The 14716-nt window shown below is 38.2% G+C and overlaps 1 protein-coding gene across 4 annotated transcripts in view; it reads left to right on the top strand.

The window, feature by feature from the left end:
• LOC132103072 (chromodomain-helicase-DNA-binding protein 3-like) overlaps positions 1-14716 on the top strand; it is a 55411-nt gene that overhangs the window by 4613 nt on the left and 36082 nt on the right. For all 4 annotated transcript variants that reach the window (XM_059507898.1, XM_059507890.1, XM_059507882.1 and 1 more), the window contains exons 4-22: positions 1106-1230; positions 1312-1550; positions 2088-2215; positions 2302-2431; positions 3393-3571; positions 3804-4061; positions 5959-6162; positions 6245-6462; positions 6565-6696; positions 6810-6900; positions 8187-8378; positions 8491-8691; positions 8882-9019; positions 10222-10343; positions 10537-10710; positions 10854-10995; positions 11269-11400; positions 11880-11997; positions 12759-12883. In XM_059507898.1, coding sequence (XP_059363881.1) covers positions 1106-1230; positions 1312-1550; positions 2088-2215; positions 2302-2431; positions 3393-3571; positions 3804-4061; positions 5959-6162; positions 6245-6462; positions 6565-6696; positions 6810-6900; positions 8187-8378; positions 8491-8691; positions 8882-9019; positions 10222-10343; positions 10537-10710; positions 10854-10995; positions 11269-11400; positions 11880-11997; positions 12759-12883 — 3048 coding nt within the window. The remainder of the gene's footprint in view (positions 1-1105; positions 1231-1311; positions 1551-2087; positions 2216-2301; positions 2432-3392; positions 3572-3803; positions 4062-5958; positions 6163-6244; positions 6463-6564; positions 6697-6809; positions 6901-8186; positions 8379-8490; positions 8692-8881; positions 9020-10221; positions 10344-10536; positions 10711-10853; positions 10996-11268; positions 11401-11879; positions 11998-12758; positions 12884-14716) is intronic.

Here is a 14716-nt window from a genome sequence, read left to right as displayed (position 1 = left end):
GAAAGTCATTGGAAACCAACAGCTGTTTGGTAAGCTATCCCCTTAAAGGTACAGGTTGTAGGACCTGCCACTAGAGGGTGCACTATCAAAACAATAACAATCGCATGGTTTGATGACACTAAAAAGGAGCGTGGAATGATGGGATTTGTTGTCTTCTACCCAACCGCTGACGGCCATCTATCAGACGGAAAGATAAATCATGGATTAAACGCGAGTTCAACGATTTTCGCGAGTAGATTACATACAAAGTCAATGCAAAGACGCGATCAGACTATGGATCAGACGCATCCTTGTGTGGGTCTAGAGATGCGATGCCCCGCGTTTGGTGTGTATGCCCCATAATACTAATCTTGTTGATCGATATAATAGCATAGGTTTTTCTGTAAAGATACGAATCAAAACAACTCACCTGTCGAGTAAAACACAAGCGAGATCGGCATCTCTTTCTAGTTGAAGTTTGTCACGAAGCTACTTCCGCATTTGTCCACGACACTGTTGTCATGTGGTTTCTACGTCAGTAAAGGCGGTTACAAAGGGGAACTAACGTCATTGACAGGCGACTGCACTGCCCTGTGTCACTGTTTAGAATGGGAATTTTCTCATGATTTACAAGTTGTTGAAAACATTAGAGATATTGTTAGTAATCAGCTGGACAAAATATATAACACTAGACTAGTGGTTTTTGGATATTTTACTGCAAATATCTTACAAATTGTACCTTTTAATGAATTTAAGATAGATGTTAGTATTTACAGTGTATAAAAATATGAATCGCTTTTATCTGCAGAACTAGTGTTAGTACTGTATTTGAAATTTACTCGATATAATGTGTCTTTGCATACACAAACCTTGGTTTTCACACATTCCTGAACCCATATGCAAATACACAATCAGAGGTTTTTCTCGCGCTTGCATCCAGAAATGATGAAAGATTGACAAGTACAAACAGTGACATGGTGTTTCTAGCTGTTGCATGTCCACGATAATGTACAAAACACCTAATTACTGATCCATGTACATGTAGTGGACTCTAGTGTGCAGATGTTTCCAGATATTTATAACCCATCCTCACCATGACAGCCATATGATGAAGCCTCTCTTCTAGCCGGTAGAGATGAAAACATCGGCCCAGCTGGCTAGGGAGTGGGGACTGGAGGATGTCGATCACACATTCACAGAAGAAGATTACCGCACACTAACCAACTACAAAGCCTTCAGCCAGTTTATGAGGTACTCACCTTCACCAAGGGTTTCATATATTGTAGTTCCTTTGCAGCAACATTTCTGTATTAAATGTTTGATCTTCTGCAGACCCATGATTGCTAAGAAGAACCCAAAAATCCCCATGTCCAAGATGATGACAATTCTGGGGGCCAAATGGCGAGAGTTCAGCTCCAATAATCCATTCAAAGGCTCGGCAGCAGCCGTTGCTGCTGCTGCAGCAGCCGCCGCAGCAGCCGTTGCTGAGCAGGTCTCTGCAGCAACAGCCTCCCCTGAACCTCCACCTCAGCCACCACCACTTCGCAAGGCCAAGACCAAAGAGGGCAAAGGTAAGAGGTCACAGTACAGGAGTACTCAGTACAGGATTTGTTAATTCGCTTTGTTATATAAACACACAGCATCAAAAATGTGTGTTTTTTAATACACTAATAACTAATAGATAGCACCATGATTTCCCCCAGTTGATTAATCACACCACATTAAGACAATTGTTTTGTATCACGTTTATTGAAATGTTGTTTAAATATGCAAATGAGGCACTACTTAATTAAATATGCACAAAGAAATCAGAACTTGAAATCTGATAAAGTCATATAAAGAATTCTTGTTTTCTTCAAAACATTTTTTGGGCCAGTGAATTTTTTTGTCAGGACATGTAAAAATTTGAACCATAGGCCCAATCGGGCCAGTGGAAAGAAATCCTTACCCTGCATGCTCCTATCCCATATTTTTACATTAAGGTTACTTAAATCCTTAAATACTAAAATATCTCAAAATTCGATTTTTGTTTTTAGTCTTTTATTTTGAATGCATCTACACAAAATACTGTTTAATTTTAACATTGCCTATTTATTGGCTATCCACAGGCCCTGGCTTCAAGAAACGCAGTAAGAGTCCTCGTGTCTCAGATAAGAAGAAGCCAAAATCCAAGAAAATGGCACCTCTGCGCATTAAACTGGGAGCGCTTGGTAACAAGAGGAAGAAGAGTAGTTCGGTGAGAGTTTGTGTGCAATATGTGTGCACATAAATGTGTGTTGGGTGCAGTGGTTGTGTTTGATCATGTGTGTGGTTGTTATGCAGAGTGAGGAGGTGGATGAGGATGATTCTGAGCAGGAAAACTCTAGCGTTCACAGTTCTTCAGTCCGCTCTGACAGCTCGGGACGGGTCAAGAAGAACAAAAGGGGTCGCCCAGCAAAGAAGAAGAAAAAGGGTGAGGCATTTACTTTTCTTTATCATTATTCTGGATTTGTCTTTAAAAATATTTTTTTTAACCCTTGGATGTATGAATTAAATCAAGAATCAAAAAACTCCTTTTGACGTGAAAACAAGACTAATCATACACAGTTTTTCCACAATTGTTCATTCATTGCAATTAACCTTTCTTGGTTCATCCCCATAGAATTGTGGGTAAGTACTAAAGATAATCAGCCATTGTAGTTTGGATGTACACCCTTAATGTCGTTATATACTCACAGTGAAGTTCTTTGCTTAGGGGAAAAAAGAAGTTTGAATACCTTTGCTTTTTTATACTGTTAGTGAAAATGCTGATCCTGCCCATGTTGCTGAGAGTTACGCTTAGATGAATATGTAAATACTTTCATTTCAATAAGAATCTAAAAAACAACAAAAATGACAGTGTTGAGAAAACAGATGTTAAGAAAGCATCGACATGCATATGTTTGCACCAGCTCTGTAATTTGGTGCTCTAGTCAAGTCAAGTCAAGTTTATTTATTTAGCACTCCATACAATAGATTGTTATAAAAACAAGCGGCTTTTCAGAGTTGACACATAAAAATACAACACACATATTGACACAATACAAGTTACTACTTCAATATCTAATATAAGGCATCTCTCCTGTGTGTTCATGTCTTTACTCACGGATGTGAGAAGACTTTATTGTCAAAGAAGGCGGAGCCCCAGAGCACACCTGTCTGGTGCATAATCACCTCTAATCAATGATAGTCTGAAGGTGTTCACCAGCCAGAGCAAATTGTTCTTGCAAGTTTGCCTGATTTTGTTAAAAACTATGTAACATAATTCTGCTCTTTGTTTTTGTGTGATGTATATCAGTGCCTTTAATGATTAAAAATCACTTTTAAAATCTTTTGAATGCATGGAAATTATGCCTCAGAGGGTTAAAATCTCTCGCTGTCTGCTTTTCTACCAGCGCTGCTGGGTGATGAGGATGGCGATGGCTATGAGACTGACCATCAGGACTACTGCGAGGTTTGTCAGCAGGGAGGAGAGATCATTCTGTGTGACACCTGTCCTCGAGCGTACCACCTGGTCTGTCTTGAGCCTGAGCTGGAGAAAGCCCCCGAGGGCAAGTGGAGCTGCCCTCACTGTGTGAGTCACCTCCACCCAACCTTACAGAGTTACAGACATCATCTGATACATTTTCCGCATTTTTATATTAGAATCATTAATAAACATCAAACAAAAAATGTTGGTTTGGATATAGTATGAGATAAATCATAACTTTTTTTCAGTTTTTTGTTCCCCTGTTTAAGATCTTCAGATTAAGCTTTCCTAGATTCATTGTTATGAAAGTGCATGTTTTTTTGTTTTGTTTTTTCAGGAGAAAGAAGGAATCCAGTGGGAAGCAAAGGAAGAAGAGTTTGAGGACTTTGAAGAGGAGTGTGATGATGTCCGGGATTTGGAGGCAGGGCTGGGTGGAGAGGAAGAGGAGGATGATCACATGGAGTTCTGTCGTGTGTGTAAGGATGGAGGAGAGCTGCTGTGCTGTGACTCTTGCCCGTCATCCTATCACATTCACTGCCTGAACCCCCCAATGCCCGAGATCCCCAACGGAGAGTGGCTCTGTCCACGCTGCACTGTGAGTAATGCTCCACCACTGTACTGCCAATTTTATGTCAGAAGCCTTAATGTTTATTTCTTTTTTTTGTATTGAAAGTGTCTTGAAAACAGTACCTCCATCATTAATATTTTCTCATTTTCAAGTGTCTTAAATGCTAAATTTACACAGTTTATTGTTTTCCTCATGTCTCAGACCCAAACATTCAATTTAAAACTAAGAATTAAAACTATGATAATAGAAACACAAACCATTTCAATATTTATTGTGAAATAAATGACTTATGGGATTGCTGACCTGTAGTTGTGGAGTCACCATTGACAAACAGTTTTGGCCCTTGAAAAGTTTTTTCAAAAGTTAGCGTACTTGGTTACAATGGAGTCCATGGAGAGCATGCTTGAGATGAAATATGAGACATGTGATGTGTGAAGAAGAGACGGAAATTCAAGGTAAATATCATGAACAGATTTTTATTGTCATTTTTAGTCAAACTGTAATGTTGTTTAACTAAGGAGAAATGTGTGAAAATATTATTTTATTATGGGTGTTTAGAATACATATCATGCTAGTGATGAAATTAGCCTTAAAAAGACAAAGAAGTTGTTTTTAATTTAAAATTAGAACAATCGTCCTGTATATATATATATGTGTGTGTGTATGTGTTTATTTACACCCGTGTGTGTGTGTGTGTGTGTGTGTGTGTGTGTGTGTATATATATATATATATATATATATATAATATATTTGAGGTCACCAAGTTTTTAAATAATTTTATACTTTTATTCAGCAAGGCACATTAAATGCATCAAAAGTTATAGTAAAGAATTACATTCATTATTTAATTTTTTAATAATGGGTACTATTTTTTTCAAACTTTCTTTTTATCAATGAATCCTGAAAAAGGGTATCACAGTTTTCAAAGAAATATTATTATAATAAGAGATGTTTTAGCACCAAATCAGCATATTAGAATGAAGTGTGACACTGAATACTGGAATAATAATGGCTGCTGAATATGTAGCTTTGCTTCACAGGAATGAAATCATCTGTATACAGTACAGACCAAAAGTTTGGACACCTTCTCATTCAAAGAGTTTTCTTTATTTTCATGACTATGAAAACTGTAGATTCACACTGAAGGCATCAAAACTATGAATTAACACATGTGGAATTATATACATAACAAAAAAGTGTGAAACAACTGAAAATATGTCATATTGTAGGTTCTTCAAAGTAGCCACCTTTTGCTTTGATTACTGCTTTGCACACTCTTGGCATTCTCTTGATGAGCTTCAAGAGGTAGTCACCTGAAATGGTCTTCCAACAGTCTTGAAGGAGTTCCCCGAGAGATGCTTAGCACTTGTTGGCTCTTTTGCCTTCTGTCTGCGGTCCAGCTCACCCCTAAACCATCTCGATTGGGTTCAGGTCTGGTGACTGTGGAGGCCAGGTCATCTGGCGCAGCACCCCATCACTCTCCTTCTTGGTCAAATAGCCCTTGATGCCTTCAGTGTCATGAAAATAAAGAAAACTCTTTGAATGAGAAGTGTGTCCAAACCTTTGGTCTGTACTGTATATATAGCTATTTTATTTTTTTTATTTTAATAATTTATGTTTCCTAATACACACAATAAAATAAAGTATATTTATATAAATATAAAGTATATAAATAGAAGGGTTGATTTTAGATGTGCTTAGCTGCGGTAAGTGAGTCGAGTTACTTGTAGTGATTTTAGTTTGGTGCAAAATTATTGTGGTTGGTTTTGTCTTTAGTGATTGTTTTGTAATTTATTAGGTTACTTAAGGAAAATAGACATAAGCTTGCGATTTTTAATTTGTAATTTATACTTTGCAAATGAATGAATGATTGTCTTGTGGAAGTATGTAATATGATCTGCAACTTCTGTCATCTGTTTTTTAGTGTCCCCCAATAAAAGGGCGAGTACAAAAAATTCTGCACTGGCGATGGGGTGATCCACCAGCCCCAGTTCCTGTCCCTCCACCCCCAGATGCACCCCCTGATGCACCGCCCCCTCCGCCTATGAAGGGTCGTCCAGAGAGAGAATTCTTTGTAAAGCTAGCAAGACAGTCCTACTGGCACTGCACCTGGATCACAGAGCTACAGGTGCGAGAGTACGACAGTGTGAGACAGACAAAACTGTTAAAGGATGCAAACTTTTCCCTTATCCATATCTGTCCTTCTTCAGCTCGAGATCTTCCACTCTGTGATGTTCCGGAACTATCAGAGGAAAACAGACATGGATGAGCCACCCAGTCTGGACTATGGCTCGGGGGGAGAGGAGGATTCTGGGAAGAGTGAGAAGCGAAGGGCCAAAGACCCTCAATATGCCATTCTGGAAGAGAAGTACTACAGATATGGCATCAAGCCTGAGTGGATGATGGTGCACAGAATAATCAATCACAGGTGTGTGTTTTTTTTGTTTTAATCTACTGCATTATACTGCATATACTAATAATTTGTACTGTAAGAATATTACAGTTGATGTATTTGTGTGTTTGAGCACAGTGTGGATAAAAAGGGCAACTACCACTACCTGGTTAAATGGCGAGATCTGACCTATGACCAGTGCACCTGGGAGAGAGATGAGCTGGACATCCCTGAGTTTGGTCCGCACAAAGCGGCGTACTGGAGACACAGGTACAGTTGTACATGATATCACCAAGGTTATGATTTCTTACAGAATCGTTGTTTTCTAGCAGCATATATTAGATGATGGAATAAGCAGTGTTTTGGTTCTTTTTTTCTCACAGGGAGGAAGTGATGAAGGAAGACCCAGAGAAGCCAAGGAAGATGAGGAGGAGAGAGGAGAATGATGATGCTCCAAGCACACCTGTTAATGACGTTAGTGTCACCCCTGTCTTTTATTCAAGTGGTTCTGGAATAATATTTTTAAGGCCAAGTAACATTTTTACTCAAATCTGTGGTTAAGTCAAACAAGTACAGTCCATCTTGTCCTGGAGCCCCCCCCCCAGCACTGTACATTTTGTATGCCTCTCTGATCAGACACCCCGTCAGGTGTTGTATTGTTTACTAGCGAGCTGATGAGTTAAATCAGGAGACATATAAAGTGTGCAGGGCTGGGGGGCCTCTAGGACAGGTTTGAAAACTCCTGGTCAGAACGGTGTTCCCCATGTGTTTTTAGCACCTGAAATTTTTTTAAACATAATATATAATATAATTTTTTTTTTAATAATATTGGTAATATCCTGCAGTTAAAATAAATCATGCTGCTGCTAGACTAGCGCTTCTCAACCAAGGAATGATGTAGTATTTAATTTACTAAATTATTAATATTTTAAATTAAGAAGTTAAGTTACGTGTGGCCAAGTATATAATAATATATAAAGTTAATAATAGATAATATTAATATAATATTTTAGTAAATTAAATTAGTATTATTTAATATATTATCCATAATTTAACTTTAAATTAAAATTCTAAAAAACACATTAAATCATAATTTGAACTGAAATCATATTTACCCCCCCTCCCCTATAACTATTGCTTTATTGATGAACATAGTTGGAATCACAAAATGAATTATGATTGATACATTTAACATGTGTATATATATAATTTGAGGCCAAACAATAACAATAACTGCTGCTTTCTTCTCGGTGTTTGGAACACATTGTGGCATGCAGTGCTGTGCCTGTGCAAAGCTATATTTAAATTATTAAATTATTAAAGACGTTGAGAAAAAAATAAACATAAAATTCCAAATGGAATAAATTGTTGATATTATTTTGAAATAGTAAAAAAGTTAAAACAAAGTTTCCAGTAAACCTAAAGATTTTGATTAGCTGGTTCAGGTGTTTCATTAGAGTTGGAGCTAAATGCTGGCCTTCCAGGAGCAGGGTTGGGCATCCCTGCTTTAAAACTATTGATTTGTGTAGCATACCACATTTTGAAAGCCACTCTTTTATGTTGTTGATTCATTCTTTATCTGATTATATTTGTTTTCTTGAACTGTCTATCTACCTGTCAGCAGCCCACAAAACTTTTTTATTCTTTCTTTACACCTTTTTTCTGCCCACTGCCATCTATTTTGACCTCCTATGATGTTAGATTTTTTAGCTTTTAAGGCAGATAGGACCACCTTTCTCTCCCCATCTTTCTTCCTTCAGCCGACAATCAAGTATGAGGAGCAGCCAGACTTTGTGACAGAGACGGGAGGTACATTGCATCTCTATCAGCTGGAGGGGCTGAACTGGCTGCGGTTCTCCTGGGCTCAGGGAACAGACACCATCCTGGCTGATGAAATGGGCTTGGGCAAGACCATCCAGACTATTGTTTTCCTCTACTCACTCTTTAAAGAGGTCTGTGAGGGTCAGGTTACAAAAGTGAATGTTAAATGACAAGTAATCTTTTGAACCTCTCATTATATTTGTTTCTCCCATTGTGTTCCTCTCTGTCCATTTCTCTCTGCAGGGACACACTAAAGGTCCGTTCCTGGTGAGCGCACCACTGTCCACAATCATTAACTGGGAGAGAGAGTTTGAGATGTGGGCTCCTGACTTCTACGTTGTCACTTACACCGGAGACAAGGACAGCCGGGCCATCATCCGTGAGAATGAGTTCACCTTTGATGACACGGCAGTGAAGGGAGGAAAAAAAACCTTCAAATTACAGGTGAGAAGGAGAGGAGATGAGCGCTGGAAGGTGGTGAAATGCAAAGATGGAGAATGTGAGAAGGAAAATAAAAAAATGGCAGAATGAAAGGAGCCATAGTATGAGAGAAGAGGGAAAGGATGTCATATGGTGCTGTAAAAGTGACTTTACTCTAAACATTATTTTCATTTTCTACCCATTGTCCCTCTAGAGAGAAGCTCCCATTAAGTTCCATGTGTTGTTAACATCCTATGAGCTTGTGACCATAGACCAGAACGTTCTCAAGTCCATTGAATGGGCCTGTCTTGTAGTGGATGAAGCCCACCGCCTCAAAAACAACCAGTCCAAGGTACACTGATTTAGTTGGGTTTTCCTGTTTTTTGTACAAATTTTGTCTGGTTTGAGAGTGTGTGTCTTTGCATGATTCATTCTAATTAAATACAGGACAGGAAATTACTTCTTGGATTTTTTGCAACACCGTAGATTGAAGATGACACAAAAAAAACAGCATTTGAAACCATCCTAATAAGGCTATTACACATTTTCATTCAATCATTATCTAAGTTAAGAAAGTCATAGAGGGAAAAAATATAGATCAGTGTGTCTAAAACAATTTTTTTTGCATGTAATTTGTCTTACACTGTGTATAGTGTAAAGTTTATTGTTATTTGAAATAATTGTCTTACCACACAGTAAAATAATAATACAGTAAAACAAATTTGAATGATGTAACTGTTTTGTATTTGGGACCCTGGACCACAAAACCATTCTTAATTATACATTTTTTCAAAGATTTATACATCATGCTGAATAAATAAGCTTTCCATCTGACAATATTTGGCCGAGATACAACTATTTGAAACTGGAATCTGAAGGTCCAAAAAAATCAAAATGCTGAGAAAATCGCCTTTGAAGTTGTCCAAATGAATTATAAGCAATGCATATTACTAATCATAAATGAAGTTTTGATATATTTACGATAGGAAATTTACAAAATATCTTCATGGAACATGATCTTTACGTAATATCCTAATGATTTTTGCCATAAAAGAAAAATCGATAATTTTGACCCATACAATTATTTTTTTGACTGTTGCTAAAAATATACCCCAGCGACTTTAGACTGGTTTTGTGGTCCAGAGTCACATTTTAATTTATTTTACAATAGTTTCTGATGACAAACTGAATTTTCAGCAGCCATTACGCCAGGCTACAGTGTCACATGATCCCTAAGAAACCATTCTAATGTGCTGATTTGTTGCTTAAAACAACTTAGTGAGTTGTGCTAATAACTGTATTTGTGAAAACCTTTATACAAATTTACTCCCATTTGGAAACTTCATTCAAAAAGGTGTAAAGTAGTTTGTGATTGGCCCGCACATCATGGTTTCATATAGGGATGTGCCCGAAATCTAAATCCGAATTCAGAAAGGCACAGAAAATGAGTAACACATTCTACTGAGGCCTTTAAGGCACATGGTTAGGCTTGGTTAGTAAAGCACCTTGTATATTTCCAATTAAGTGAAAACTGATGATGTTTTGGTTTGTTAGTTCTTCAGGAGACTGAATGACTACAAGATAGACCATAAGCTGCTTCTAACAGGAACTCCACTCCAGAACAACCTGGAAGAACTTTTCCACTTGCTCAACTTCCTGACGCCCAACCGCTTCAAGTATGACCATACACATAAAAAAAATATTTATATTCTCAAACAAACCATAAAAGCTGCCTAAAAAGAATTTGGCTGATTATGTTATATGATATGCATTTTTAGTGTGGCTGAAGTGTCCAGATACTTTTTGACAGACAAGACACTTTTAATGCTCTAATTAATTTTACTGCATCGCTTTATTTCTGTCCCTCAGTAATCTAGAGGGTTTTCTAGAGGAGTTTGCGGACATCTCTAAAGAGGACCAGATTAAGAAACTGCATGACCTGCTTGGCCCACACATGCTCCGGAGACTCAAAGCTGATGTGTTTAAGAACATGCCGGCCAAAACTGAGCTGATCGTCCGAGTGGAGCTCAGCCCCATGCAGAAGTAAGTCATACAACATTGATTTCATAAACAAAATGTGTTGATGTATTTAGTATCAAGATAATTTAAGATTGTTTACATAAATTTCTTACTGTGAATGCCAGTTTATTTTCATATGTTTTTATGTGCACACTGTGTATAAACAGAAAATACTACAAGTTCATTCTGACGCGTAATTTCGAGGCGCTGAATTCTAAGGGAGGAGGGAACCAGGTGTCTCTGCTCAACATTATGATGGATCTAAAAAAGTGCTGCAACCACCCCTACCTCTTCCCCGTCGCTTCTGACGTAAGAATACACACCGTATTTCTGACAGCGATAAAAAAACTTTCATTTGGATGGAGTTTTCACTCTTCTTGCTCCTATCTTCGATTGGTGCCAAATTGATTTATTTAGTGTGAAATACTGCCACCTGCTGTCAGAAAATGTTATTCGAATATTATTGAAATGTTTAAGATAATAGTTAATATGTTTAAGATAATAGATAATAGTTGTGTTTAGTGTTTGACAGGGGTTTTTGTTGTGCACGTGTGTATCATAGGCTGTCTTGTTGTGTTACAGGAAGCTCCCAAAACACCAAGTGGAGCGTATGAAGGTTCAGGTCTCACTAAGGCTTCTGGGAAACTCATGCTGCTGCAGAAAATGCTCAGAAAACTGAAAGAGCAAGGCCATCGAGTGCTAGTGTTCTCTCAGGTACAGACACACATTTAAATACTTTCACTCAACCTGTATTTTATACATAAGAAGCTTTTCTGTATTTGTTATTATATGAGCTCCCAAATTGTGGTTGTTTAGTGCCCCCAGGTGGTGGTGGAACATTGCAACTTATAATGGTTTTTAAATGGTGTTTAGTTTTATTTATATATATATATATATATATATATATATATATATATATATATATATATATATATATATATATATATATATATATATATATATATATATATATATATATATATATATATATATATATATATATAATTGCTGCTCCATTTTCAAATTAAACACCTTTGTGTTTCTAATAATTACAGTGTAACATGGATCTCATGACAGGCTAGGTGTTACTTGGATGGTCTAATTTTTATCAGATATGGTACTTGGTCTGAACATTTTGATTTCATTATGTTTTACTAGATCTTATTTATTCTTACACACTGTTTCCCCCTCAGATGACCAAGATGCTGGATTTGCTGGAGGATTTCCTGGATTATGAGGGTTATAAGTATGAGCGAATTGATGGAGGCATCACTGGAGCTCTCCGACAGGAAGCCATTGACAGATTTAATGGTAAGTACAGCTCACTAGGCATTTATATTTTGTACATAAATTAACTGAGTAATATTTCTGTTTGGTGTTTTGGATACAGCTAGAGAATTAGCCAGAGCAGTGATCCTGTGGTGCTTTCAGGTGATATATGACACGGAAAAGTATACCATAACACTGGCGTTTAGTGGTACTTAGATGGTCTGATATGAACAAGGGTGGTCTGGTTTGAAATGTTTGAGAACCACTGAGTCAGAGGTTTAGTTTTAATAACTATTCAGATGCCATGGCAAAAAGAAATCATCTTTATTTGTTGGTAAGACTTATTCAATTCTTGGAGCAATTGAGTCAGTTGTTTTCAGATGTGGAGAAAAGTTTATGCCAAATGTTGAATTTCTTATCTTAAAATGGCAGTTGATTAATTTTATTCTTGAGCAAGAAGAACTTGACATTTACAAGGGCAAAATTACTTGAGAACAGACATGGTTGCGATATTATATCTCGGTTTAAAGCATTATAAAGTCTGGAATCATTGTTAAATTTGAATGTTACAAAGATTTGAAAGATATATAAAAATTTGAACAACAGTTGTGCCATAATTATATATTTTCTATTGTGTTGGTGGGAGAATTTATTTTGTTGTTTTGTGGTGTTGGGGTTAAGTGATTGCGTTTTATTGAGATTTTAATCATTTTGTTATTTGTTATGATGACATGACTTTTTGGGTGGCCAAAATGTATGATGAAATCTTACAAATCAGATCCCTTTCTCTTTCTGTCACACAGCTCCTGGTGCATGTCAGTTTTGTTTTCTTCTCTCTACACGAGCGGGCGGTCTGGGAATCAATTTGGCCACTGCGGACACAGTCATCATCTTTGACTCTGACTGGAATCCCCACAATGATATACAGGTAAGTATCTCATACAGTTCATGCCAGCGCTCACAGATAATCGCTCTACTTGTGATACTTAACAGGTTTGTTCTGGTGTTTTCTTTGTCATGTGTTTTGCCACTTGGTTGACAAATTGAGTATGACTCATGAAACAAACATAGATTCCCTTTCAGTCGGTCACTTTGACATTGTGTTGAACTTCCAACACTAGGGGTCGCACTTGGGATCCCAGACACTTCTGACATCAATGAGAAAAGATAAATGAAATTGGCTAGCAAAATTTGCATAGCTGGCCATGCCCTGAGCATCCTGGTGTGGGCCATGCCCACACTGAAGCAACCATTGTGGTTGGGTTATGTCCTTCGAGTGAGGACATGCCCATAGGCATGCTGCACTCGCTACTCACATTCTTTTCTAAACGGCAATGACTCAGCTGCTTCTCATCCTGGTTCTTCTATTTTCATGTAAAAGGTCTCTGTGATATGCGTTGAGGAAAAGCAAGGAGGCCTCATGAGAATAGCTTTGCCATGTGAATCTCTGCAAACCTCTCGTTCCTCCCACAGCTAGTCTTCCAGTAGAGTTAACTGATGAGGTTGAGAGATCATTTCAGCTAGAGTGTAATTTCTCATTCGGGGCTCGTGAGGAGGATGAGCTGTCGATCGCAGCATCAGAGAGTGCGCTAGTACCATTAGAAGCTGATGAGTCAGCTGGAGCTGCACCTCTGGGTGCTCTGTTTCATTCTGAGGCTAACACTGAGATGACGGCCGTACTTATCCATGCAGCTGAGAGCATCATCAGTAGACGACTGATTCTGTTGGCTGGATGACTGGCTCTTGGGTTCCGAGCGGGACACACAGCTTTGCTTTGCCCCAGTTCTTTTTTTCATGGTAGTGCATGAGGAGTTGACAAAATTGTGGAAGGCACCTTTTTCTGCCAGAAGACAGTACACGGCACCTCGGTTCTCATCACTCTTGAGGCTGGTCCAGAGTGGGGGTTTACAGAGGCCCCCTAGGTGGAGAGAGCGATTGCAGTGCATCTGTGCCCACAAAACACCGTCATCCGAGACTCCTGTCCTGGGCGTGTATTTTACCCCATCCTTTGTCACGAGAACTTCTGCTGCTTCTGGACAAGCTGTTTCCGCCCAGCACGCCATGGCTTTCCTGCAGGTCTATCTATCCAAGATGTTAATGTTGCAGGGTTAATTTTTTAACGAATTTGTGCAGTTTGCTTGTTGGTAATAAACATTTAAACTGTTATCCATTGTATTTTATGTTGTTGGGTATCACAAAACGGAATATAATATAAGTATGTAATATCTTACAGCGGTCTCCTTTCCCCCACAATGCATTGCATCACGTCACGTTGGGGAGAGAATTTACCAAAGCCCGCCTTGAGAGCATTGAGAGTGACTAGAGAGACGAGAGTATACAGATTATAGATAAATAGATAAATACATAGATATATATAGATAGATAGATAGACCGATAGATAGAGTGATATCAACCAACAGTGACCCAAACGCACTCACTTACCTACAGCACAAGCTTTCCAGCGCAGTTTCCATGGGACTGCACTGCCCACACAAGCACCTGCCAAACACAGCGACAGACACGCGGCTACATTTGCAACAACACTTTCACCCGGAGGAAGAGATAAACGCTTAGAAACGTCCATATAGCTAGCAGGATGCCTTTTTTAGTTTACCAGTACTACGACACTATGACAAAGGTTACCGGTACTTATTTGAACTAACGTCATGATCACTGCCACTAGATATAAAGAAAATGTTGATTTTTCACTCTGTGCTATTCAATGACAGATAAAAATATATGTGTCATTATTGTGTCATAC

The sequence above is a fragment of the Carassius carassius genome, chromosome 2 (genome assembly GCF_963082965.1).
Source record: "Carassius carassius chromosome 2, fCarCar2.1, whole genome shotgun sequence".
NCBI lineage: Eukaryota > Metazoa > Chordata > Actinopteri > Cypriniformes > Cyprinidae > Carassius > Carassius carassius.
Note: the sequence above shows the minus strand (reverse complement) of the source record. Positions and strands in the feature narration are given on the sequence as shown.